General features: G+C 34.2%; 2 protein-coding genes across 4 annotated transcripts in view; one reads left to right on the top strand and one right to left on the bottom strand.

Annotated features, from left to right (window-relative positions):
* wds (WD repeat-containing protein wds) overlaps positions 1–6,966 on the top strand; it is a 29,527-nt gene extending 22,561 nt beyond the window's left edge. Inside the window, exons 13-14 of the mRNA XM_076487516.1 lie at positions 185–272; positions 3,604–6,966. Coding sequence (XP_076343631.1) covers positions 185–272; positions 3,604–3,704 — 189 coding nt within the window. The 3' untranslated portion in view covers positions 3,705–6,966. The remainder of the gene's footprint in view (positions 1–184; positions 273–3,603) is intronic.
* LOC143243829 (surfeit locus protein 4 homolog) overlaps positions 6,858–24,117 on the bottom strand; it is an 81,311-nt gene continuing 64,051 nt past the window's right edge. For 2 of the 3 annotated variants that reach the window (XM_076487513.1, XM_076487512.1), the window contains exons 2-5: positions 21,779–21,970; positions 20,200–20,463; positions 19,408–19,451; positions 6,858–9,018 (exon numbers count right to left, since the gene is read on the bottom strand). In XM_076487513.1, the coding sequence (XP_076343628.1) occupies positions 8,565–9,018; positions 19,408–19,451; positions 20,200–20,463; positions 21,779–21,841 (825 nt within the window). In that variant the 5' untranslated portion in view covers positions 21,842–21,970 and the 3' untranslated portion in view covers positions 6,858–8,564. Of the gene's footprint in view, positions 9,019–19,407; positions 19,452–20,199; positions 20,464–20,630; positions 20,715–21,778; positions 21,971–24,117 lie in introns of all 3 variants that reach the window. The other variant, XM_076487514.1, reaches the window with a different exon arrangement.

A 24,117-nucleotide genomic window follows, 5' to 3' on the forward strand; every position in this document is an offset into this window, starting at 1 on the left:
GGAAATATAGTGTTGAACAAAGTACATAAAACTGGTAACCAGGTGATAATAGAAGTGTAGTGTGAACCAAGTTTATAAAACTGGTAACCTGGTGAGAATTGAAAAGTAGTGAGAAAACTCTGCTACTATAGATTTGGTAGATTTTGTTAAGATACATTACAGTGATTTGTGTTCCTTCACACAGTGGATCGTGTCGGGGTCAGAAGACAACATGGTATACATTTGGAACCTGCAGACTAAAGAGGTAGTACAAAAACTCCAAGGTCATACAGGTTAGTTTAGATGTAGTTTGTCAGTGAACTTATGATTACTGACTATTTCTGAGTTTAATTTTAATATTCAGACTTTCACTCTTGGTCCTGGAAGGTGAATCACAAACAACTCAGACCTTTGTCATTGTTACAAATTATTGAATTTCAGTAACTTTATAAGACAAAGTGCAGTACTATAAAATAGAAAAGCTAACATTGTGTCTATTAACCTGAGTTTAAGAGCAACATTTTTGTACAAAAAACTTGCTTCTTTAAAGCCTTCAGTGGTCTTACAAATCATAGTTTGAAGATGGAAAGTTCTGGGCTTATTAGCATAGATTATCTTCATTTCTAAGCTAAGCTGAGATTTCAGAACTTTATAAATGGAAATATTCACTCTTAAGTGTTTCAGAAGGAACCTAACATGAAACTATTTTTGTAGAATATAATAGTTTTTGTTTAAATTTGCTTCTAACTGACCACTTGTATTGCAACAATAGCTTTCTTACAGTGCCACTGAACACCTACAACTTTTTCTGTTGAGTGAGAAACCTGCAAAATTGAAACATACAACAGTGACATATTGTACAGTAGGCATTTTGACACTCATAGTGTTGAGTTACCATTGGGAATTCAACTCTTGTTTTGAACATAACTCTTGGTGACGACTTAATATTATGAATTGAAATGTAATAATTATAATCAGAACTTGCATACCTTTTGTTATGTCAATTTTCATGTCTAAAACTGTTTACCTTTATTGCTTGGTAAACAGTAGTTGTTTAAAATTAACATTTTAATTTTTTTAACATTAACATCATTAGTGTTGCTGAAAGTAAGTCGTTAATATTAAACCAATTTGTACAAAATACTTAATTAAATTTCTTTGGTAATATTTTTGTTACTGTTATCACTGTAGCAGTGAGCACCCCACATTCTCCAGTACAGAGAGATTAGTAACATTGTTGAAATGAAATGAGTTTCAGATGACAAACAAGGGGTATTGATAATAAGTGCTGACCCCTAGTGGGGAGACAAGCTACTTCACAGAAGGTAGACTGCCACACTTATTCCTCATCTATTTGTTTCATAGATACACCTTATGGTGCTTTGTTTTCTCATGCCATCTGAGTGTTGATGTTAATCTTGGCTGTATAGTGTTTCTCTGATTCCCCATCTGTTCATTTCCTACACCATGCAGTACTTTGTTTCCCATTTGAATGTTGACAAAAATCTTGCATAGTTGTTGTTTTTAACCTTGTTGGTTAATACCTAGCCAGTACAGTTGCCAATGTGAAATAGGGGTTTGTCAGATCACTAGTTTAACTTTACCCCTCCTTAGCCTGGTACGTATGTCCAAGTGATGGTTACACCATGTAGTTGCATTATTTCTGCAATCCACTTGCAACTTTTCAGTCTGATCTAGATGCAACTTCTCACTGAATGAACCAGGTAAGACTGGTAGAATGTGATGTTCTTTGGCTCAATTTCCTGATTTGTCTGTCAGAGGTTATCCCTGATCCTTTTCTTCCAGAGTGATGGAAGTGCCTACAAAGAATGTTTGTGGTTTATCCTTATTGACTTGTATCTTGTCGAGTGTGTCAAATGTGTTTGTGGCTTTGGCAGAAATGATGACATTGCACCATTTGCTTATCTTCCTCAGGAATGGTTGCATTTTGTGTTTTTCATCTTATCTAGAGCCTCTGTCTGGACTGAGCTGTAATGTAGATTTTAATGAGGACAGGAGGTGAGACTTGAGACAGACCAGTGTTGATAGTAGGCCAAGCTTCCATGTTTCATGACTGATGCATCTTCTGGTAGTTGATACATCTGTGACCGATCCTACACTAATGCCTGCTCTGAGTATTTTGTCAGCAAGAATGGATACCTGGACTCTACTGTGAAGCTACTGTTGTGTTCTGTCTTTAAAGCCTTTCCTTGTATCAGCAATATTGATACAACCACTTTGATAACCATCAAATAATGATGGTAGTAGTAATTCAGTGTGATAGACAACTCTTCTAGCTAAGCCTTCTCTGGGATCTTGCCTTTGTTATTGTATAGGACAATGATTTGATAACCTTTAAGATGGGATTGATCCTTTTTGGAAGGATTTCATAAAGGCATTAGTCAATATTTCAATTACATGTTGTCTAGTTCTGTTGATGCTAAGACACTTCAGAAAGTTTAGTAGCACAAGGAACCCAAGACATAAAGTATATAGTTTTGAACTAACTTGGGTTTGTTTTTATCCAAATCCAGTAGTTGGTTAGAATGCACTTAAAATTACATTATCAAAAATGTAGCAAGTTAGTTGTGTAGGTGATTTGTTTTTTACAAGACTAAATAATTAATCGAGGAGACCCTATGTTATACTAAAAAGATGGCTTGAAAATTGGTGTGAATTGTCAAAGTGAAAAACAAATATTTTTGTGTTATGTCTGTTGTTTTAGTGACAGAACAACAACAGATTAGGATAAGGGCTATTTCACATGAACTTGTGTTGTCTCTGGCTTGATGGTTAGGCTCACATAAGAGAAACTATGCACTGTTACAGAATACATTAAGTATTAATGAAACTATGTCTCTAATTACTTTGTAAATTTATATTTTTCTAGCCATTTGGGAGTAGTTTTATTGGAAAATTTCATATGTTGGAAAATTCTCCCTTTGTGGTAGGTTTTATCAGATACTCTTAACTCCTTGATTCTAAAATTGTTCCCAACAATGACTCGACCTCATGAAATGTTTCATGTTTTCTAACATTTGTTAATATAGATATTTTACCAAGTGTCAACTAGAGAAACAGACAAATAACATGATTTGCAAAACACACCACAAATTGTTAACTAGATTATAACTGAAGTGTGACAAAATATTTTTATTTACATAGGTTTCAACAAAACTTGTATAACAAGTGATGAATCAAATCATAGAGTGGACCTCATAGTTGTTTTTAGAATACTTATTAGTTTCACTGCTTAGTGATTCCAAATAAGAAGACAGTAGCATTCATGCTGTTTATTCTTCATATTGGCCCAGCATGGCCAGATGGGTTAAGGCATTTGATAGCCTTCATGTAGCTTTGCACAAAATTCAAAAAATAAAATAAAATTCTTCAAATTTGATATAAGTTCACTGTAGGAAGGAAAAAAGCTCAAAATATTATACGTGCAGTATACAGTCTGTCACTACAAGAAACCTGCTTGTTCCTTTGATTAGGGTTACTAATGAGGGATAAGTTCTGTGACCTACATACAACACAGGTGATGAATCAAATAATAGATTGGACTTAATAATTGTTTATAGAAACATTTGGTATGTAAAATCATTTTGTTTATAATTCCTGTAGATGTTGTCCTGTGCACGGCCTGCCATCCAACTGAAAATATAATTGCTTCGGCTGCCCTGGAAAATGACAAAACTATCAAATTGTGGAAGAGTGATTCATGACAGCTGTGTTGATGTGGCAAGCATTCTCAGTTTTGGTGATGTATTTGTTTTTCTATGTTGTGTATCAAAAATTCTTTTTAAAAATTTAAAAACAAAAAAGATAATTCCAGTTTCCACGTGTCATGTTGGTTTAGGTTTTCAGTAACAAAACTATAAAACTGTTTACTTGGCTGGTCGCGTTATGATTATCTTAAGACATACAAATATTTAAAAACAGAATATATACATATCTAGGCATTATACACATTTCTTTAATATGCTTTGAACACATTAATAAGGGACATCAGTAAACATGACCAAAAAGAAAAATATGTGTACACAGATTGAACGTGGCTTATATTTTGTACAGGTGATCAAGTAATAACTAGTTTTGTAGAATATACTTGAAATAACCAATGAAATGGAAGCAGGAGCGACATTGACAATACCATCATTATTATATCTGGTACAAACTCTTCAAACCATCTTAACATACAACCAAACTAATTTGTACCCGTAACACAGCACTGTGTAACTGTTATCATTGTACTGGGCATACCGTAAACTGTTTCATTACCAAAACATTTGATGAATAACTAAGACTAATTTTTACAAGTATCAAGTCATTGGGTCAAACTAAGAAACATTTCTTCATCAAGGATGTGCTTATACGTGGCCAAGATTAATTTTTACATGCAATAAATTGCCACAGTGTGACTACCTAAATAAAATAAATGTTATTTTTTGTTTTCTTGATTAAGGTCACTTACTGAAATCTCTCAGTAACAACGCACAAAAATAACTTAAATGGAAAATTAATGGGATGCCAGTTAAAAATAAACTTGGTGTAATCGACTCAGTTTCATCTCTCATATCCAGTGTGTGTGAGGAAATAGCACACATTTTATAAAGTAAGTTAGCTATAATTTCTGTTATGTTTTTTGTTGCATTAAAAATACACGATATACGTTTATCATAAAATTCAGTTGTGTTCTGCAAGTGGAAACATAATGTTAAATTTGATGAAAGAAGAGAAAGGGTTTTAATGTTATAATGTTCTTGTATTAACAATGAATGTTATTAAATACTTACAAGACTAAATCAGTTACCTGGCCTAGACTCCTAGATTCCATCAGAATCTCAAAAACTTGGTATTCTTTCTGTGGATGTGGGGGTTATGTTACATCTATACATCATAAGCAAGGTTTCTCCACTTGGAATAGTTTTATCTTCAGTTGAGGAAGAAGTACTTATCTCTGTTTGAATGTTTTAATTTCTGAGTTTTAGTAAACAAGGGAACCAGTGTAGCTTGGGAGTTAGCCCAGTAGAAACTCCAAATTGGATCCTATTAGAATAGTTTTTGGAATGGTGTCTTCAGAAACATCCAGGTTTCATTCCTGGGGTAATTCAGCACTTTCTCTGTTCACTGTCTATAATGGCCTTTCAGCAACTTTAAGTTTTTTTTTCTAATTTCATTTCTTTCTGGGCTGTCTGTCCATTTCCTTATCAGAACTGCTCTTACTTCTTTTTATACTTGGTTTTCTGTACAATTCTTTTGAACAGCATGTGGAAGGTGACATGCCATTTTAGTCATGATCTTTCTATTCCTTCTCTTAACTCTGAACTTTAACCACATTTAATGCACTTTTGTGACCCTTATTCTTCTCTTAACCCCAAATTTTAGCTACTTTAATTGTCAGTTCTATATGAAATAACTTTACTTTTACTAAGGATATATTAATATATATTTATTCACATACTTGGAACTAATGAACCATTACGTGTTATTTTAATATCTTGATAACAGATTTTCTATTTTTATTAGATGCTTGTTGTTAAAAGACAAAACTACACAATGGGCTATCCAAATTCAATTATTAGTGTTGTAAACCTTCAGACGTAGTGCTGAGCCACTGTTTAGATAATATGCACAGTTGGGTCATGAAATAACCCAGGAAATTCAATTTAGGATTGGTTTAAATGTTTACAAATAAGGAATCACTAAAATGAATTTTATTTTGGAACAGTTTAGAAGTTATGACTACTGTCAGCAGTATTAGGTGTTTGGAAATGTTAGGATCGTGTATATACTATAGATATAAATTGATTCACATAATTATATTGACATGAACAGACTTCATCTTGTAAGTACAACATTTATGTCCAAATATATACATGACTGCAATGCAGGTTATTAAATTTATTATTGCTTAAGATTGTTTTATAAGGTTTATACATTTTATTGAATAAACATTATTTGGTTAGAAGGAAATAAAACCATGATATTACTTCACAATAAGGCAACTAACAGTCTAAATCATCATGTTGTAGCTGTAGTCTTAATGTCTTTGGAACTTTTCTCAAACTCACTGTAGGGCTATCTGTAGTAACTATTCATAACTTAGACATGACTGCCTGAAGAAAAGCAACTAGTCAACTCATCCCACTGCATTATAATGCCCTCACAGTTAAAAAGGCAGACACGTTCAGTGATGAAATTGGAACTTGTAACTCGCATATTGCAAACCAAGTGTCCTAACTATTGTTTTGTGATAGGATGAGTACTGCTAAGAGATTTTATATTAGGCTAGTTTCTGGAAAACGGAAGTATTGATTGAATACAAGAAGTTACAAAAATTCTGTTTGGTTGATAAACCAGTGTACACCTTTCCACTGAGGATCTGACAAATCACAGTTGATGTTAGTATAGTGTATAATAAGCTGTATTAGACTTTACAGTAATATACAACTCACCAAAACATGGTGCACTTGTCTGGAAAACTACCTGATCTACATGCGTTAAAATACACATCAGGTTGTTTGACAAAACTCTTTACTTTAACCAGAAAACTGTGTATTTTTCTAGAATATACAGAATTAGGTATGCAAGTTGACTGTCTGATTTAGGTCATTGGTATATTTAATTTTCTTTTAGTAAAAATTGTGGTTTATATCCTTTCCATTTGGTCCCTCAAGTAAAAAATTACACACGATTTTCTATTAATGTGAATGTTAGTGGTTTGAGAAAATAAAATAATTTCCATAATGCTTTCATGTTTATTCAGTTATAAAAATTTAGCTGAGTTAAGAACAAATCTGTAACCTACTTTTGTCGTGATTAACACATAAAAACAAGTGGACAGTGTGTAAATATCACCAGTACTGTATAATAAATATTTTTTAAATGTTTTTTTATTATGTAAAAATATTTACAATGTTATAAATTGAATGTTTAATGGTATAAACAATTTATACATTAAACACTGATATTTGATAAAAGTTTACAAAACAGTTTGTTTATTATTTCTAGCAAGGTAGATATATTAACGTTATTATAATTAGTGACATTAACTAATGTTAATATACAAAAGAGAAATAAAAAGCCAACACAAATTAAGCTCCCTGTTAAATGTCACCATCATATAGAAAGACTTATCAACCACATAATAAACAGGTTACAAACTGTTAACTTAATAAATATATGTAATTTAATGAAAGTAAAAAAGTACTTTTAAAGTTCCATGTTATAACTGAAAATATGTTTATGTTTATCTACTGCTGGACTTGAGGTGTTTATATAACAATACCAGCTTACTGTGGTTCGAATGATAATTTTCTTCAATCTTATACAAGATTTTGTTTCCTCTTAAGTTTAAACATAAAAGAACTGCTTCATGAAGTATAACTTTCCTCACAAAATTAATTTGGACAGTGCTGTCCAGTAAAATTTCCTGAGAGATTAGAATCAAATTAGAATGCACCTCACTTTATTACAGCTTTTGAAACATAGGAGATAAATAAAAATTTCTTTTCAGTTATCAACTTAGACAAATAATTAATTACTAGGACAAATTCTAAGGTAAACTTTAAATGCTTGAGAAATTAATGGAAGACAAATAACTAATTACAAGGACAAATTCTAACAGGCAAACTTTAAATGCTTGAGAAATTAATGGAAGACAAATAACTAATTACAAGGACAAATTCTAACAGGCAAACTTTAAATGCTTGAGAAATTAATGGAAGACAAATTCTAACAGGTAAACTTTGAATGCTTGAGAAATTAATGAAAGACAAATAACTAATTACAAGGACAAATTCTAACAGGTAAACTTTAAATGCTTGAGAAATTACTGGAAGACAAATAACTAATTACGAGGACATATTAATGGACTTGGTGTTTATTAAGTATTGGTATATTCTTAATGTCGTAGTTGTGTAAACAGTACTGGAGAAAGCAGTATTTGATAAACTCACCTAGCTAACTGACCGCTATTTGATGAAATGAAAATGTTTTTCATGCGTACGTAGATGAAGTAAACAACAATAAACTGTTAACCAGATTAAAGTGTACGTGAAACTTCAGAACTTCTTCAAACTTATCGTGTCTTCTTGAACTCTATTATTTATTAAATTTTACTCTCAAAAATAAATCTTACGGTATTGATTATGTGAATATATCAAGTCTTTAGTTACCATAACAATGGTAAATAGTCAGTAGTAATGAAGAATGTTTCACTACAACCATTAAAGTACTGCCACTTGGTGTGTTATACAGGATAATTAGTATACTTAACAAATGAGTATTTTGTAAGTATGCCACACGAACCATTCAAAGTCAAATACAATTTGGTTCAGATAGTGAATACATGTATGGCTTTCTTCATTATTAGGTGAGGTCAGTGTAACGTTTAGTAATATTTATGTCAATCTTTAAAGTAAAACAGTTTCAAATGATATTTTGAATAACGCTAAAACTTGAACTGTTGGAAGTGGATTTCTTTCTTGGAAAAAAAAATGAAGATATATTTCAACATTTAAAGCAATGTTTTTTCTTTTAACGTAACATACAACAAGTTGTTTAAATTTTTTGTGGTTGATCTACCACCGTTTCTTCTGTTCATCCATGCTGACCCCACCAGGTCCTAAAGACACAACCATCAGTAATCCACCAACCACGGACAAGGTCTGAAAAAAGTCATACTTCAGGAAATCTCTCATTGGACTGTATGAAGGAACAGACCACCAAGCATTTAAGTAGCAATTGAGACCTAAGAGCCAGAGAACCAGTAGTAAAGCAGATAGTTTTGTTTTATAGCCAATGGTGACAAGCACCATTAAGCTCGTAGCCACAACATTCTGTACAATGTAAATGATGGACAACTCCAGTCGAAGAACTGTTGTAAACATAAAAATCACCAAGACACGCCCCGTTAATTGTAAGTAGCTGAGAGGTTTGTTGTCTCCCAGACTTGGCAAGCCAGCAAATATGGTCTTGCCCTCTGACCTACTTTCAGCAAACAACAACAGCAGGGCTCCGACTAAAGACAGGTTTCTGTGGTGAAGAAACATTAAATGAACAATCAAATAGTAGTTATAAAATCAACATATTCTATTTATCATTATATAAGACAAACACAGCCTGCAAGACTATTTCAAAGGCTCATTTTCAGTTTTAAGGGGAAATACACTAAAGTGTATTCACTTTTTTTAAAACCAAATTTTTATGCTTAAAGAACAAACAAAAAGCAACATTTGAGGTTCTTTTTCCTGTCAAAAAGTATAATTTCTGGAAATAAAGTTGTATAAACGTGTTCGTATAATATTTGGCTGTAATATTTCTTGCAACACCGAACACTATGAACTAGTATTTTCTCACAACAACAAACCGTGTTCCAAAAATCACGACACAATATTGATTTTTAAACATTTACATTAATTTTTGAGAAATAAACTAAAAAAGAAGACATAAACAGCATATTTTAAATATACTTCACAGAAATTGATTATTCTCCAATGCCTATACCAAGGGAAAATAGCATCCGAAGTTTGTTTCTCGAATAGATTGATATATAGCTAGCAATAACGCTAGTTTGTGTATTTCAACACTAGTGTTAAGAACTAACTCCCGGATATGTTCCTTAAATCTATTTATATTAAAACAGTCATTATCTTATTGGCAAGAAAACCTGTTTTAGTTAATTATATATCCATACTAACTTGAATCTCTGCTTGTTGTATGTAGAGCTAAAAAAAGTCGGTTCCTAAACTACAATTTACACTACAAGCAGATTATCTGCATCGCAACATCAAAATAGGTGTCAGCACCTACTATGCAACCTCCTCCATTCAAATTTACAATTTCTTCAATATAAATGAAGTTTTAAGTTCTTTGTGAGGAAAGATGTTAGCAGGTGATGAAGTGTGAAAGATAACAGATATAAGAGAGAAAAGGTAGAATAATAATTAGGGTGCTTATTTTCCGGATTATTTTGTTTGTATTTTTCCCTGTTGGTTAATTATATTTTGACCTCTCACTACATTTGTAATAACAATAACCTGGACCCAAATTTCAACTCTCAATTGTAATCATTTCCCCAACAGTTTGATTTAGTTTCACGCACATACAATTCTTGTGTATGTATTTGATTATTGTTTTGGTTAAATCTGATATTCTATTTCTATCTAACCAAGAAAACAAGCCATTTCGTCATTGGATAAAAAAATCGGATAGTTGGGAGTTTAGTTGGTTGGCGTTTCATAGTGCAAAGCAACAGGGCTATCTGCGCCAAACATCTGGTAAAAAATTAAAGTAAAATTATTAAAATTCATAAAAAGGAATAAAGGTAAAACGAATTTTAATTTTTGAAGTAGAAACTTAAATAGCGTTAAATCCAATTTTTATATCCAGTTTACAGGAGCAAGAGAGAAACTAAACTAAGACAAGTTTTAAAGGACTTTCTGTAGCATACTTTTAATTATTATAACTCGCCAGGATGACTAACGGGTAAGTTAAAACATCAGTGTTAGTCACCTGAAGTTGACCTTTCCAGTTCTGGTTTCGAGTTACTTGACGTCACGGCCGTGCTCTAATTTTATCTTAATTCGTAAAAAGGAATCATGCTAAAAAAAAGTCAAATTTATGAATTGAAAACTTAAACAGCGTTAAAAAGGTCAATGGCTTTTAAAAACTAAAATAATTTGTAAAGTTAAAAAACTGTGACCAATGCTTAGTCTGGTGAGGACAACTTCCGCTTTCCGATTCTTAATGAAGCACGACGGGCAAAGTCCAATAGAGGGTTTCATCTGGAAAAGCTTATTTTTACGTTGATCACTCCAAGTCGACGACCAATTGACACGGAGCCAAGCCTTGAATACACGACTAGAGTCCACGTATGGAACCGGTACAGCAGTGATAGCATCAGTTTTTTTTTTGTGTTTTGGAATTTCGCACAAAGCTACTCGAGGGCTATCTGTGCTAGCCGTCCCTAATTTAGCGGTGTAAGACTAGAGGGAAGGCAGCTAGTCATCACCACCCACCGCCAACTCTTGGGCTACTCTTTTACCAACGAAAAGTGAGATTGACCGTCACATTATAACGCCCCCACGGCTGGGAGGGCGAGCATGTTTGGGATAGCATCAGAGCAGACAGACTTAGCTACGTTGTCAGCGAGCTCGTTCTCGCAAATAACAACGTGGCCTGGTATCCAGAAGAACTGAACAGAAGTTATGTTAAAGAGAAATGGGCGAGTCGTGTTTGAATATCGGCGAGATAAAGGTAAGAACTAACGTAAAGCGATTCCAGGGCCAGTATAAATAGTGTAATTCGAGTACTGCTTAGTTTTTATGTGATCCAGGGCATTGTTTGTTTGTTTTGAAAGCTACACGAGGGCTATCTGCGTTAGTCGTCCCTAATTTAACAGTATAAGACTAGAAGGAAAGCAGCTAGTTATCATTACCAATCGCCAACTCTTTGGCTACTCTTATCAACGAATAGTGGAATTGACCATCACATTATAACGTTCCACGGCTGAAAGGACGAACATGTTTGATGTGACAGGGATTCGAATCCAGGACCCTCAGATTACGGGTCGAGTGCCTTAACCACCTGGCCATGCCGGGCCTGATCCAGGGCAAGAGAAATAGCATACAGTTCGGCAGTGAACACAGAAACTGTAGTAAAGATTCTGTGTGCAACACCAAACCACAACAAACAAGAGCCACCTGACTTCAAACCATCCACGTAAATGGGAATGGAGGGATGGTTCAAAAGATGCTCAGTAAATAAAAACGGTACTTGCAATCAGGAGTGTCTGCTTTTCTCAGATGACTTAAAGAAATGTCACATTTGGGGATTGTAACAAGCCATGGTGGGTGGGCTGACCAGTGGACACAGCAATGTTATCCAAGGACAGACCTAATTCATCCAATGGCGCTTGGATATGAAGGCCAAAAGGAACAATGGCAGATCATCTGTTCTGAAAACGCATCCCCAGGTGGGATGCTGTGGTAAGGATAAAAATTTCGAAGCATACAGTGAAGACAGTTGCAAATGGCAGAAGTGTAGAGAAGGTTCAAGAGACTGTAAAAGCTCTGGAATGGGAAAGTGCAGAAAGCCCTGGTGCAGAGCTGAAGTCCCTGACAATGAAAGGGGTTCAGCATCTTTGAGGCCGAGGTGCTGCCAAAGACATAGACTAGTGACACATCGTCTAGTTTTGATCAAATAAAAACATGATATATCTTTAGCATAGAACATTGATCCGATACCCAAGTGGTGGAAGAGAGAACACGGAGGATGTTCAGCGCTCTTGTACATTTAACTCGTAGCTGCTTGATGTGTGGTATAAAGGTCAGCTTACAGCCAACAGATAAGCCCAAAGAACTGTATCAGGGACCATGGGAAGCACAAATTCACCGACAAGGAGTTCAGGATCAGGGTGAATACTTCAGTTGGCGGCAAAAGTGCATGTAAGCGGTTTTAGACAGAGAAAAGTTAAAACTGTTTATTGTGGTCCACTTCAGTAAACGATTGAGGACAGGCTGTAGCTGCCACTCAATAAACCTCATATTCAATGACTGACATGAGATGTGGAAGTTGTTGACATAAAACCTGTTTGCAACAGTAAGAGAGAGTTGTTCAGTGATGGTATTAATCTTTATACTGAACAGTGTGACACTCAAGACACAGCTCTGAGGAACTATAAGTTCCTGTAGAAAAGAATGGGAAAGTGCTGAACCCACACGAACTTGGAATCGTCTGCCCACTAAATTTCTTTAAATAGAAATCGGCAAATGGCTACATAATCCAGATATGTGGAGGTCTTGCAAAATGCCATACCTCCACGTACTATCATAAGTCTTCTTGAGATCAAAGAATATTGATACAAGATGTTGTTTGAGAAAGGTTTCTCTGATTGATGTTTCAAGTCAAATCAGATGGTCCATGGTGGAGCATTATCACTGGAACTCACACTGAGTGGGCAAGAGGAGGTTATTTGATTTGAAGAACCAAACAAGACAAGCATTAATCATCCTCTCTGAGATCTTACAGAGACAGCTCATCAAAGCAATTGGACGGTAATTTGAAGGAATCTTGGGATCCTTCCCAGGCTTAGAGAAAGGTGAGACAACAGCCTGGTGCCAAGCATCAGGAAAAATATTCTCCTGCCAGATCCAGTTAAAAACAAGAGAAGGAGATAGATGGTGTATATCATCAGACCCAACCAATGAAGGGTCAGTATGAGTTGCACCAGTGTAAAGGGACAATTATGGTCATAGAGACAATCAGCCCAAAAGGAAAGAGGTGATCGCTCTGCTCGAGTCTTAGTGGCTAAGAAGGTGGAAGATGAAGCAGAAGTGCTTGATACCCAGCAAAAGCTTTCACCAAAAGTACTGGCAATGCTCTGGGTATCAGCTACTTCCTGGTCATCAGAAAGCAAGATCAAAAGGGGAACAGAATTATACTGCCCACTGACCTTTCGAATCTTGCCCCATATGACTTTGGAACTGGTGGTAAAAGAAATGCTAGAGGTGTATTTAATCCAAGATTCCTTTTTGCTTTGACATATGACCTGCTGAGCATGCGCACAGGCCTGCTGAAATGCAATGCAATTAAAAGTGTGGGATATCTACGAAAGGTATCCAAAGCCTGATTTTGAACTTTTTTGTTATGTGACAGACAGGATTCCACCAAGGATGAGGATACTGTGGGAAACGTGATGACGTTTTAGGAATATTCTGGACACTACAGTCAGTTACTGCCGCCAAAGAGTCATCTATCGATGGCAGGTTCAAGTTCTGCTTGATCCAGCTTCTACCAGGTCACGTGGATAGGGCGGCATCGACCACGGCCAGTCTCTCAAAATGACAGCAAAATGATCATTGTCTCGTGGATTATTGTCAACCCTCTATGAAGAGTGGGAGAATAGTGAAGGGGAGCAAACTGAGAGATCAATAACAGTAAAAGACTGACTAGGTGCATAAACATAAGTAAAAGAACCAGTATTAAAGAGAAAAAAATTGTGATCTGAGAACATATGCTCTAGGGAGCGATCCCTTCCATCAATAGCAGCACCTCTTCAGAGGGGATAATGTCCATTAAAATTCCCCAGGATTAAAAAAGGAGACAGCAACTGTTCAATGAGAGCAGCAAGGTCTGATTGATCATAGGTATCTTCATGAGCTAGGTAGAGAGAACAAACAGTGATGGTACAATCCAAGGAAACATGGATGGCTATGGCCTCCAAGGGTGTGTCAAGCGGCAAAGAGAGGATGAGCACAGCTGATCAACCAACAGTGCCACCTCTCCATGCACTCGTTCATCACACAACCTGACATTTCTGTACAAAGAAAATTGCCGAAAGATGACTGTATCAGCAAGTTTCAGAAATGTTTTCTGTAAGGAAAGACATACTGGATAGTAAAGAAGCAATCAGTGTTTTGATGTCATCCAGATTAGAACGTAAACCTCGACAGTTCCATTGCATCAAGGTAGCCATTTTTATCGATGGGTAGGCGAATTGGGTGGATAGCCCTTCTGTTTTCAACCACATCTTTTTACTTTTTTCAAGGGAGATATATCGACCTTCATGGAACCTGCTCTGGGTTGATTGGACAGGTCTCTGTTGTTGGAAGAAGATTTCAGGGACTGACGACGTGAACGAATGATCGTTTTGCATTTTGGGGCTGGAGAAGAAGATGTACCCGAGGAAATGCCCGTACCCGGAACCAAAGGAAGTGGATCTGGAAGTTTGCTGGAATGAATGGTAGGGACAGAGATGGGTGTTGACGTTGATTCATCAACTTTCTTAATCATTGAAGTCAAAAGACTTTTCATATGGATTGAGAACAATTCTTTCAGAGGCACGGAGAGATTCGTCTGCATTCCCACTGTAGTTGTGGAATGACGTGCAGCAGTGTACGTCTGAGATGAGGTGGCAGATAGAAACTTTCGAGCCTCAGGGTAAATGATATTTTGAATTGTTTTCAAATGTTGTACCTCTTCTTCTTCCAGCCATTTAGGACAAGAACAAAAGTAGGACGGGTGAGAGCCATTACAATTGACGCAATGGGGGTCCTTTTCACACTCATAGGTATAGCGGTCCTTGCCACTGCAACAAGCACACATCAAGGAACCACGACATGAGGTCTTTGAGTGACCTAATTGCTGATCTTGGAAACATCTGAAAGGGTTTGGAATATATGGCCGTACATTATAATTAAGATAACCTACCTTGATGGTGACAGGTGGATGTGGTGATCTAAATGTCAAAATGAAAAGACCGGTCAACATCATAATTCAATATTTGCGAGTGAAGATATGCTTCACTGCTGAAACTCCTTGGGTAGAGAAGACAGCGAGGATTTCTGAGTCAGGGATGTTCTTCAAATCCCTCTCAACAATAACTCCTCGGGAATAATTCAAAGTAGCATGAGGTGTAACCTCAATAGGTATATCCTCAATCACCTTTCAGTGTAAGAGTTCACTATGTTTAGGAGTGGATGTTTCCACTAATGTGTCACCAAAGCAAAGCTTTTTGAGTGAGCAAGTCCCTCTAGTTTATATACAGGTAGACAGATACACGTAGAGAACGTTGTATATAGTTTATGTACAGATAGATAGATAAAAGTACTGAATAGTGTATAAAGTTTAAATACAGGTAGATAGATACACGTACTGAATGTTGTATGAAGTTTGCATACAGGTAGATAGATACACGTACTGAATGTTGTATAAAGTTTGTATACAGGTAGATAGATGCACGTACTGAATGTTGTATAAAGTTTGTATACAGGTAGATAGATACACCTACTGAATGTTGTATAAAGTTTGTATAGAGGTAGATAGATACACGTACTGAATGTTGTATAAAGTTTATATACAGGTAGATAGATACACGTACTGAACGTTGTATAAAGTTTAAATACAGATAGATAGATAGATACACGTACTGAATGTTGTATAAAGTTTGTATAGAGGTAGATAAATACACGTACTGAATGTTGTATAAAGTTTGTATAGAGGTAGATAGATACACGTACTGAATGTTGTATAAAGTTTGTATAGAGGTAGATAGGTACACTTACTGAATGTTGTATAAAGTTTATATACAGGTAGATAGATACACCTACTGAATGTTGTATAAAGTTTGTATAGAGGTAGATAGATACACGTACTGAATGTTGTATAAAGTTTATATACAGGTAGATAGATACACGTACTGAATGTTGTATAAAGTTTGTATAGAGGTAGATAGGTACACTTACTGAATGTTGTATAAAGTTTATATACAGGTAGATAGATACACCTACTGAATGTTGTATAAAGTTTGTATAGAGGTAGATAGATACACGTACTGAATGTTGTATAAAGTTTATATACAGGTAGATAGATACGCACCGAACGTTGTATAAAGTTTAAATACAGATAGATAGATACACGTACTGAATGTTGTATAAAGTTTGTATAGAGGTAGATAGATACACGTACTGAATGTTGTATAAAGTTTGTATAGAGGTAGATAGATACACGTACTGAATGTTGTATAAAGTTTGTATAAAGGTAGATAGATACACGTACTGAACGTTGTATAAAGTTTATATACAGGTAGATAGATACACGTACTGAACGTTGTATAAAGTTTAAATACAGATAGATAGATACACGTACTGAATGTTGTATAAAGTTTGTATAGAAGTAGATAGATACACGTACTGAATGTTGTATAAAGTTTGTATACAGGTAGATAGATACACGTACTGAATCTTGTATAAAGTTTAAATACAGGTAGATAGATACACGTACTGAATGTTGTATAAAGTTTGTATAGAGGTGGATAGATACACGTACTGAACGTTGTATAAAGTTTAAATACAGATAGATAGATACACGTACTGAACGTTGTATAAAGTTTAAATACAGATAGATAGATACACGTACTGAATGTTGTATAAAGTTTGTATAGAAGTAGATAGATACACGTACTAAATCTTGTATAAAGTTTAAATACAGGTAGATAGATACACGTACTGAATGTTGTATAAAGTTTGTATAGAGGTGGATAGATACACGTACTGAACGTTGTATAAAGTTTAAATACAGGTAGGTACCAGAGATGCCAACTATTTCAAATGACTGAGCGTAATGATTGTAAACAGAGTCCTTTTAGATTTACCAGAAACAAGACAATCTGGTGAACAAGGCCTCTTTTTTCCAACTTGTGAACTATCGCATTGGTGTTTCTATGACGCTTAGAAAACGAGAAATACTCATCTACGCGAGCGCTGATTGGCTGACAAGCACTGATGACGTAACTATGGATTTCCCCACGTACCCAGTGTGGAAAAGTACCGCACTCAAACTATTGGTAGACGTCGGAGATACAAATATTTTTTATTATTTCAAGCACAAACATGATTATCGCAAGTAGCCATTCAGATATGTCTTTTATTTATTATCAAAATTTATTTGTATCTCACTAGAAATTTTCTTTTCAACCCTTTCAAGCCCTGGGGGAACAATTTATGACTTTATTGTATAGACCTATATAATACATAATAATTTGGGAGTTGCAACAAGTCGTAATATTTGTATGTATGAGCGTATAATCATAATGTATACACCAAAATCGTAATGATTACGCTCAAACCTTAATGGTTGGCATCTCTGAGATACATGTACTGAATGTTGTATAAAGTTTATGCACAGGTAGATAGATACACGTACGGAATGTTGTATAAAGTTTATGCACAGGTAGATAGATACACGTACGGAATGTTGTATAAAGTTTGTATACATGTAGATAGATACACGTACTGAATGTTGTATAAAGTTTGTATACAGGTAGATAAGATACACGTACTGAATGTTGTATAAAGTTTAGATACAGGTAGATAAATACACGTACTGAATGTTGTATAAAGTTTAGATACAGGTAGATAAATACACGTACTGAATGTTGTATAAAGTTTGTATACAGGTAGATAGATACACGTACTGAATGTTGTATAAAGTTTGTATAGAGGTAGATAGATACACGTACTGAATGTTGTATAAAGTTTATATACAGGTAGATAGATACACGTACTGAACGTTGTATAAAGTTTAAATACAGATAGATAGATACACGTACTGAATGTTGTATAAAGTTTAGATACAGGTAGATAGATAACGTACTGAATGTTGTATATACTTTATATACAGGTAGATAGGTACACTTACTGAATGTTGTATATACTTTATATACAGGTAGATAGATACACGTACTGAATGTTGTATATAGTTTATATACAGGTAGATAGATACACGTACTCAATGTTATATATACTTTATATACAGGTAGATAGGTACACTTACTGAATGTTGTATATACTTTATATAAGGTAGATGGTACACTTACTGAATGTTGTATGCAGCTTATACACAGGTAGATAGGTACACATACTAAATGTTGCATACAGTTTATTAGTTTATATACAGGTAGATAGATACATGTACTGAATGCTGTATAAAGTTAAATACATTTTTCTTCTAGAAGTTACATCTGTGGTTACTAGAACTGAGAATTCCATGGGTGAAAGTGCTCTGTTGGCAGATGAAAGTATGTCAAAACTGCACTTCCCACATGATTACAAAGCAAGTTTAATGTGAAATAAACACTTTTGTGTTTCACAGACAATGGTGTTCTAATGATTATTGGCCTAATCTTCTAACCATATATATTTTTACAATGATAGGTTTAAAGCTGGATCATTGGTGATATGTTTTTTTAGGTTTTCAAAAATCAATCACTATAGTCCTAAGCAAGTTTGAATGTTAACGTTTGTTCTCATATGGCTGTCAGTGTGGTCACATGACAAGTTGTGACCGAATTATGAATTTATTTTTTTATTGATAAATTCAAGTGACAATTTAATCTCAAAATTATTCATCATCGTTCAGGATGTACGTGAGAATGTATACAACTTCAGAATGTTGTGGGCCTCACAACCCAGAACAACAGATAATGTTTTAATCAAAATGATCATTTGACACATTCAAGTTATGTTCGTTTTTTTATTTTTGTAAATTATTCTAGAATCTGAGTGCATGAGGCTCCCAACCAGCTTATGCACTAGACAAAAATTTGAACTACAGAAAAAAAAAGGTTCTAGTATCAAAATGGTAGATGTTTTTAATTACAGATTTACTTGAGCCAAGTTTATTTCTTTAATGTAACTACTACTATTATACAATTACAGAAACACAAGTAGGGAAAGTTTGGACAATATATGAAGACTTTTCAGTGAAATCAGAGTATTAGCTTTCACATTTATATAAGTTGAAATAATTCTTTTATGTTTATGTTTACAACAATATAACCAAGTTATTTTCAGATATTTGTGATTGTTTTCACCCTTATACATCTATCTCATCTTACAATATTGTTGAAACTTTGAAACTTACCTCAGCAAAAACTGTACATCCCACAATATGGTGTATGCCAAAGTCTGAAAAAATGCAAAAACAAATGCCATATGTATTAAAGAATGATTAAAAAGGACAAATGTGTAACACATTATAAGCACAGATCTGTCTCATGAATTTCCTATATTACCTGCTTACCACATAGCATGAGAGGCAGAATTTTCAGTCTGTGAATATGTGTGATAGCAAATTAGAGAAAATAAACGAATATAAAGGTTGTTTGTTTCTCATACTTCTATTAACTGTGTTAATTAGCCCTAATTTGAAACTGATAAACAAATACAGCACTACAACCAACAGCTGGATTTCATTGTTACTCTTATGATGCATCTTTAGCCTCAGAATCATGATTTTGTTGTAACAGGATGCAAACCATGGACCCTCAAGTTCAGATTCTGGCATACTAACATTGAGGCCATTCCTGCTGAAAGACCTGAGACAATACGGAAATATTACAGAAAAGAGACAAACAGTTTGGACTAACAGATACAATCATGGAATATAAAGTTAGAAACAGTGGTATACATTTTTACGTTCTCTGTGGCTAACCTAACTGAATATGGCATGGTTCTACACTTATATTCATCTATTTTTGTGCATAATTTTCAACATTCAGTGAGTTAAACAGTATTTACTTTTCAAAACACGCTGAACACGTTTATTATTTCATGTTTGTTAATACGTAAAATGTCCTTAAAGCTAGAGTTTCGAGTTTCGTGCTTGTAATGTTTAGAAAACAACACTTTGCATCATCATCAGTGGTGATCTTACCTGAAGGACAACAATACCGAACAACATTCCACACGCATAGTCCACTCTGAATCGTGTCAGCACCATCAACGAACCTCCGATTTGCCCAATGAGATTAAACCCCACAAAAAATGTTGCCAGAAACCAACCACAACCCCAAGAAGCATGGATGTAATGTTTTTGGTCATCCCATTGGAACCACATACGAAAACCATCCTCCAAGAATGTACTAACCAGACATAATCGGGCGAAGAACGGCAAAAAATATTTGCTTTGTTTTAATACCTGAAAAAGAAAGATAAAGAAACAGTTTGCAGAGAACTAAACCCAAAAATATACACGTGTACCAAAATCTGAAGAAACAACAACATTAAGTAAATATTTATTTCGTAATACATTATAATAATTATTTTTAGTTATAAAAGTCTTATATAATTGCATCGTAAACTTACAAGTTACGGTCTTGACAGGATGTTCACCACTGGTGTTATGGCTGCTTACTGTTTTCAGAAACATCTTGCAACTACAAACAGATTCTAATCACAAATATCTTTGATTTATATTTGTAACAAATATTTTATATGTGGTTTCTTAACTGAGTTAGAATTTATTTTTATAGTTTATATTAAAGGAATACAAAACTTAAAGTTCAACAAGTGATCATCTAAGCAATCCCAGTATCCATCTTGCTTCCGGTTTAGTAGGATATTATTTAACCATAATACTACACAAACTATCTGACCAGCACATTTCATTTGTTGTGTTTAATTTTATATTACAAGAAACATTTTCGAGTCGCCTTTAGTAACAACCTCAGTTGTTTTTATAATATTTAAAACACTAATGAACAGAGACCATTTCGCAGTACACATATCTTGATCGATTTTACAGTCTGGAATGTTGTAGGTATGATGATAAAAATAGATTAACATAGTCTGGTACGTTGTAGGTATGAAATGATAAAAATAGAACAGCATAACCTGGAAATATGTATATACGAAGTTATAACAATAAATTTAGAAGAGCTTAATCTGGAACGTTGTACATATGAATAACAATATAATTTAAAAAGGCATAGTATGGAACGTTATACGTATGAAGCGAAAACACTAGAATTTAGTGGGGTATAGAATGGAACGTTGTACCTATGAAGTGATAAGAAAAGAAAATATGAAACATATATTATTTGTTTGTTTCATGTTTCACCACACATACTTTTCATTTTTCTGCTAATGCTGAACATTCGATATTGACTATTACTATCGCTATCACTAGCGATTCTAACTGGACTTATACTACACACACTAGATGAGAACATATTTTTGTTTGTTAGTTAAACTAGTTTTATGCACCAATTAGTAGATTATGCTTTATGTATTCACCATACTTAGATACGTTACTGTAAGTTCGTCGTATGGTAAAAACAGTTAACAATTTCAACTTCTCGCTCTAGTAGCAACACGTCATTCACGTTCTGACCGCTTTTATAATGTAGGTCAGTCAAAATGCCAATGCAGTTTAACTTCGAAATTTGATATTACACAAGTTACTGAAACTTATTGTAACGTAAACAAAAATTATATAATGGCGATATTTTTACCTTATCTGCAATGTCCTCAGCAGTTGTTAATATCTCTTGCTGGTTAACCTTCATGGTAGCCATACCTTACGTCTCCCGACAGAAACACGTTTAACTTAACAGACGATAAAATGTAGGCCTACCCTGGCATTAGTGTACACACACGCAATCCACTTCCCAGAGTTCTGTGTTTAATTATTGGAATAGAGGTAGCTAAATATAGGAAATAAAATAAACTATTTTAGTGAAAATAAAAACTGTTTTGACATTGCTCGTAAAGGCGCTTGTTTGTCAAAAAATTAGCAACTTTAATAAAAATTCAAAAGAGCTAAAATGGAATAAAATTGCATCGTTTAAAGAAAAGTTTCGTCACTGTTAAACATTAACAGCTAAAATGAGATAAAATGGCGAAATGCATTTTATCTCATTTATATTTAATTGTAAAATGAGAGATACAAACACTTATATTTAACTTTTACCCAAACTGATTGAAATTTTCATGTTATTCTCACTTTTCTTAAACAAGTGACTAGATGTTGATAGTTTATTTTCAAAGATTTTAAGATTTACATGTATTGTTATACGTTATCTTGATCATTGTTATATCTTTATAATCATTCGAATGTAGATTAAGTTACGATGTTTCTAGGTTTCTTTTACTATAAGTATATATAGTCTCTTTTTAATTATTAAAAATTAAAACCTAAGAAAATATCTAATACTTAAATGTATTTATTTTAATTCGTACTTTTCCAGTGAAAGTTGAAATTTTTTAACAAGAGGATGACTTTCGTTCTAGATTTTTTTTTCACTCAATTATAAAAATATTGCAATTAAACACCTGAGGGCTTGCCTGCCATCTAGTGGTGTATTTGTAACTTACTAAGAAATATATGTGCATAACACAGCAATTATCTTGGTGAAACATGTTCATTATTGTTGGTATTCGAGATTTTACTTACATAAGAATTATACAAGGTATAATAAACAATCAACAACAGATGTTTTCGGAAAACTTCCTTTGCAAACGTTTGAAAAATTAATTCATGTTTCTTAACTCAATCTCCAAGTTTAAACGAATATCGGATCGACATACATATTTAACAGTAAAAGAAACCATAGCTGTGGTGACAGAAATTATTAAAAAATGCAGTATTAACAAATTCTAGTGGCTTAATCCTTTACTTCAGTTGGTAGAAAACTCGCCTTGCGTGAAATGAAGAAATTGGTAAATTACACACACACATAAAAGTCGTAAAGTAAATGCCGCTTCACGATTCTGATGTAACGTCCGGGACTACTTTTTGTGCGTGATAAGGCAAAGTTTGAGCTATCACAATATGACTTACGAGTTGAGCCCACCGAGGGGAACAAACCCATGATTTTAGCGTTGTAAACCTGTAGACTTACCTCTGTACTAGCGGGGGGCTAACTACTAAAGACAAACCTTTAACTGAGGTACTGGAAAAGTCGCTTCACGTGCAGAAAATTTCGGATTCACTTGTACTCGCGGGAAACAAAAGCCACATACGAAAGAAAAAAGTACATAGAAGTTGATTACACGAAACGTGTTTTCAGTTTTAGTTCCAACGTTTTTGATTTCTGTTACTTAATTTTTCAATGTTAAAAAGTAGTTCTCGTCAAATCATATTAACGTTGACAAAAGCAATAACAAACAAACTCTGATATTAAACGCATACATACAAATATTGTTTACTTAAGAATAACAACTTGCATTTTTAACAAAAATCCTCCAGTGGTACAGTAGTATGTCTGTGGACTTACAACCCAAAAAACAGAGTTTCGATACCCACGGTGCGCAGAACACTAACAACTTCACTTAAAAACATACGAAATATTTGTTTAAGAGTAAATATACAAGTTATGAGAGTATTTATTAAATTTGAGTTCCCCGCTGGAACAGTGGTAAGTCTACGGATTTATAACCACAAAATTAGTGGTTCGATTCCCCGCAGCAGAGAGCCCGATGTGGCTTTGTTGTAATAAAACAAACACATTTAAATTTAATATTAGTAAAGAAACGTATTCAAAGACGTGATTTGTTTTGAAATTTCTTTAACTTGGAAATAAATACAAGAATTACAGACTTCTCTTTTCTAAGTTGTTCGCAAGTTAATATATTTTAATTTAAATTGACACGTAAATATATGTAAATATATATATTTATAATGACAACCTACTTACACACTCTTACGTGTATGCATAGATTTCGTAGTTTAAACCCATCCACACACCCACATATATGTGGGTGTATAACTGTGTGTATTTCTTAGTTTTTAACGATATTAACTCACTGCTGTGTGAAGATGAAGTTTAATTCTAACACTGTTTTCTTGCCT

The sequence above is a fragment of the Tachypleus tridentatus genome, chromosome 2, assembly GCF_004210375.1.
Source record: "Tachypleus tridentatus isolate NWPU-2018 chromosome 2, ASM421037v1, whole genome shotgun sequence".
Taxonomy (NCBI): Eukaryota; Metazoa; Arthropoda; class Merostomata; order Xiphosura; family Limulidae; genus Tachypleus; species Tachypleus tridentatus.